The sequence below is a fragment of the Seriola lalandi genome, unplaced genomic scaffold (assembly GCF_002814215.2).
Source record: "Seriola lalandi dorsalis isolate HSWRI2012SDOR001 ecotype SW California unplaced genomic scaffold, Sedor1 jcf7180002054348, whole genome shotgun sequence".
In the NCBI taxonomy this organism is placed as follows: Eukaryota; Metazoa; Chordata; class Actinopteri; order Carangiformes; family Carangidae; genus Seriola; species Seriola lalandi.
In genome coordinates, this window is record NW_019524901.1 from 1 (window position 1) to 4213 (window position 4213).

The 4213-nt window shown below is 43.7% G+C and overlaps 1 protein-coding gene across 1 annotated transcript in view; it reads right to left on the reverse strand.

Moving 5' to 3' along the window:
• Positions 1-10: 10 nt before the first annotated feature.
• Positions 11-4213, reverse strand: part of LOC111656200 (ectonucleoside triphosphate diphosphohydrolase 7-like) — a 7672-nt gene continuing 3469 nt past the window's right edge. Inside the window, exons 4-11 of the mRNA XM_023407839.2 lie at positions 4075-4211; positions 2489-2639; positions 1979-2082; positions 1799-1858; positions 1572-1720; positions 1085-1251; positions 522-723; positions 11-209 (exon numbers count right to left, since the gene is read on the reverse strand). Coding sequence (XP_023263607.2) covers positions 45-209; positions 522-723; positions 1085-1251; positions 1572-1720; positions 1799-1858; positions 1979-2082; positions 2489-2639; positions 4075-4211 — 1135 coding nt within the window. The 3' untranslated portion in view covers positions 11-44. The remainder of the gene's footprint in view (positions 210-521; positions 724-1084; positions 1252-1571; positions 1721-1798; positions 1859-1978; positions 2083-2488; positions 2640-4074; positions 4212-4213) is intronic.

Genomic DNA, 4213 nt, shown 5'->3' on the forward strand with positions numbered 1-4213 from the left:
ACCGCCACAAACGCCGGTAAACAAACAAACCAACACCAGCGCAATCACGGTCGCTCAATATGACGTGACAGTGGTGCGTTTGTGGTCACCTTAGCAGCTCGGGAATATTTGTCACTGTCGTACTGCCCTCCGATCCTCAGCACGTCCTCCATACAGTAATAAAACTCTGAGAAGCCGTAGAACTCGCTGTTGCTGAAGTTGATGGGAGCCTGAAAAATAAAACACAAGAAATGTAATGAAACAACTGAAAGAGAGTGCGTGATTTTAATTTTGTTTATTTCTGAAATAAATAGGGACATTGGCCAGAAATAAACATCACTGTGAACTGCCGTGTTTTGCTGTTAATGAGTATATTTTACTAATAATAATTACCCACGTTTTCAAAGGTAAAATATGTGATTCTTTATCTGAGAAAGAGGATTTAAAACAATATTTAATGATTATAAAAGTGATGCTAACGAGCTTAGCGATGACACTGGCGCTCGCTCACACGAGAAGGAAGCAGTTGAAGCGAGTTGTACCTGATAAACGCCCCCTGGAGACATGGTGCCGTTGTGGAGGCCGAGGAAGGGCTGCACAGCTTCCTGACATCGAGCCCAGTCACCCTGACCCCGCAGGTGCAAGGTGTGGTTGCCCCTGACAACCGACTCAGACAGACCGACGGGCAGACACGGGTCCAGGTATGGTTTCTCCTCGCTCAGGCCCGTCTGTGCGGTTAGAAACCTGGACCGACAGGAGCATCGTACCCATGTTATGTATGTTCAGACGTCACAGTGAGTCTCTATCGTGGATTATTAAAGAATTAAATCAGACTTCATCTTAGTATAATTACCATAAACAACAGACTGACCGGCCTGTAAACTATATTTTACATCACGGACCACCTGGCCGAATTTCACAGATAAGAAAAAGTAAATACTTCCTGGGGTTTGTGGGAAATGTAGTCTTAATTTTGAATAACACCAATAATACTACTGGTATGAGACAACATAAGAGAGGCGACCAATCATCTGGAGCCTCGTCATACACACATTGTGTGTGTGTGAATGTGTGAATGTGTGTGAATGTGTGTGAATGTGTGAACCTGTTCTTGGCGAATGTCTTGTTGACCAGCTGGTCCTCGTAACGCTGCCTGGCCATGTTTCCTCCGAAGCCGAGGAATGTGGTGACGTAGACTCGGTACACGTGTTGCGTGTGCTCGACGTCGCAGCCCAGATTAAACTCTGCGAGAACACTCTTCCCTGCCTCCTCCTGGAAACACACACTGACGCGTTACACTGCTGCAGACGATGATGAACATGATGACAATGATGTACAGGAAATTAATTAGCAGCTATTTTGATAGTTGATTTGTCATTTTTCAAGAAAAGATGCCAAATATTTGATGCTTTCAAGCCCTCAGATGAGAGAATGCTGCGTTTGTTGATGTAGAGTTTTATAGACTAAACGATTAATCCAGAAAAATAATCAGCAGATCAATCAAAAATAAACATTATTTGCAGCCTTAATCAATAACAGCTCTCCAGAGTCTGGAGTTAACACAGTTCCTCCTGCAGTAACAGCTGTCTCACCTCCTCCGGTGAGTTGAAGGTGATGGCACTGGGCACCTCGTAGGCAATCTGCAGTGAAGCTCCGCCCATATCCATGATTCCCACTGTACGCCGCCTGCTGATTGGCCGCTGGTTCTGAGACCCGGTTGTCACCTCGACCGTGGCGTCCTCTGAGAAACACAACAGATTTAACAACTTAACAAAATTGGGATTTGATTATTGGGTCAAATGTAATCCTCCACACTCACCCTCGTCAGCGTGATCGAAGCGGCCCAACACAAAGTTAATGCCGATCCATGCGTACACTCCTTCAGGGTTAAGCAGCCATGATGGAAACAGGCAGGTGATAGTTCATTAACCACTGAAACCATCAGTGAGAAACAACAACACCAGAGTGAAATAATAATAATAATAAAACGTCCTCTCACCCTCCTGTTTCCCTGAGATGACCTCGGCATGTGAACTAGAGAACAGGAAATCAAACTCCAGGGGAACATCAGTGACCAGGTCCTCCAAGATGGCCGCCTGTTGGCTACACATGGAGAAGTACAGAACATATGTGACACATGCAGCTCCGAGCAGAATTAAAACTGCTGCTTAAACATTAAAAACAGCCACAAAAAGCTGGAGAAAACTGAAGTCTGATACAGCAGCTCTGCCATCAATCCGAGAGACCAAGACTAAAAAAATGAAGCGTGTAGTTTGTAGTTATGTTGCGTGTAAATATTTTTTCTTCCTGTATCACAAAATAACAGGGAGGGAGACTTTTCAGCAGTGAACCATTAAAACTAGGATGTTGGAGTTTCCTTGAATGCACCAATCAAGACGTGTCCACAGGCTGAAAACTAAAAAATATTATGAGGTATTTCCTATTAAAACATGATTTTATTTTTATAAAAGTTGACGCACGCTGCACCATCACATGCTTTTCTATCTACCTCTCCGGCAGCAGCCTCATGCCGGCGGTGCAGAGGATGTAGAGCGGCGTCTCCTTGTGTTTGCTCTTCGGGACGTGAGCGGCGGCGAAGCTGAGGAGAGGGTGGAGGTAGTCACTGGCCCGCGTCGGCGTCTTCGCCAGAGTGGAGATACCTGTGAGGACCACAGGTACGTACACACGTCAGCACAAACGAATCAAACGAGATTCACGTTTGTTTTCACAAGACAAACAACTACAGATACAACCAGACACATGCAGAAGGTTAATTACAACGCAAACATAGAAATTAAGATGCTTTATCTGTCAGTGCTTTCAAAATAAAAGTCCATCATGAGTCATGGATTTGGGGGTCAATAAAGGTCAAAAAATCCAAATCCAAAACATCGTGACAGTGCTGGATTGTTCAGGTCGGTACTGATGTCGATATTTCAGAGTAAAAACTCGATGGTAAGAATTGAATCAGCTGATATTATTCTGGTTATTAAAGAATTATTTAAAGAATTTTATGGTCAAAATATCCAGTTGAGATTCTGTTTCTAAATCATCTCAAACAGTATTTTTTCCTTGTTACTTATCATACATGATGTCATAGAAGTATCTGAGACAAGTCAATATTTCCCGATAATGACAAGCGGCTGAGTTCATTAATTGGGCTCCAGCTGAAATCAAACTGTGAATGTAAATGAATAATGTCTGCCATGACAACAGCGTGAAGCCCGTCTGTGACGTCCCGGGGTTCAAAACGCCACGTGGCCTTTAACGGCTGCTCCTGGAACAAACACAGCGAATCTAATCTGTCTACTGTGACTGATGTAAAACAGACTGTGACTAATGAATTCAACTAATATCATCAAAACAAGGAACATCTCATCTGCAAGATGAAACGACAAATTTCCCATAAAAGCAAAAACAGTCATAAAATAAAACGTGTTTGAAATCTTGAGTGTTCTCTCTTCTCTCGTTCACACACTCTCGCTTGTTGGCTCGGAGCCAAACGGACACACAATGATAAGCAATGATCCTCATGCTGGCACCAACATGTTGGACAACACTCAGTGAAGTCTGACTAACTCTCTGCCGCTCAATGGCTCCATTGTAAAGTCACACAATAAGACAACAGGGACAGTTCAAGACCCACAACATGACCAAATCACTGTAGAATTTTTGCATCATTCCCATTTGTGAAGCATTTGCACTGAACATATCTTTTTTTAAATAAAAACTCTTAAACAATTAAAACACTGACGCTAAATAAGTAGAGCCACAGAGAGTTTCTGCTTTTGTCTTGATTGACTCTTGATCAAAAAACTCTTCTTCTTTGCTGCCGTTCACTGGAAATAATGAGTCTGTTCTGCACAAAGGAACTACAGTTGTCCGTGGACGACAGCAGAAACACTCATGCATGATCTTACAGATTTAAAACCTCAGCAAACCAAGAGCCAAGCTTTGTTTGATCACTGGTTTGTGTTTAAGACTACGGGATGAATCTAACACACACGCTTCAGCTGTGAAGCACAAACACACGGTTTAGTTTCATAAAGATCACAGGTCACATGACAGGATGATGACTGAGCTTTACTTCCTCACCAGGTTTGATCTTCTTGACGACAGGTTTGTGGTCGTGGTCCCTCATCTGTCGGATGTCCAGCAGGGTGTGGGGGTTCCCGTTATGGGGAGGCCAGTAGTACACGAAGACCCGAGAGCCGCTGCTGCCGCAGTCCACCAC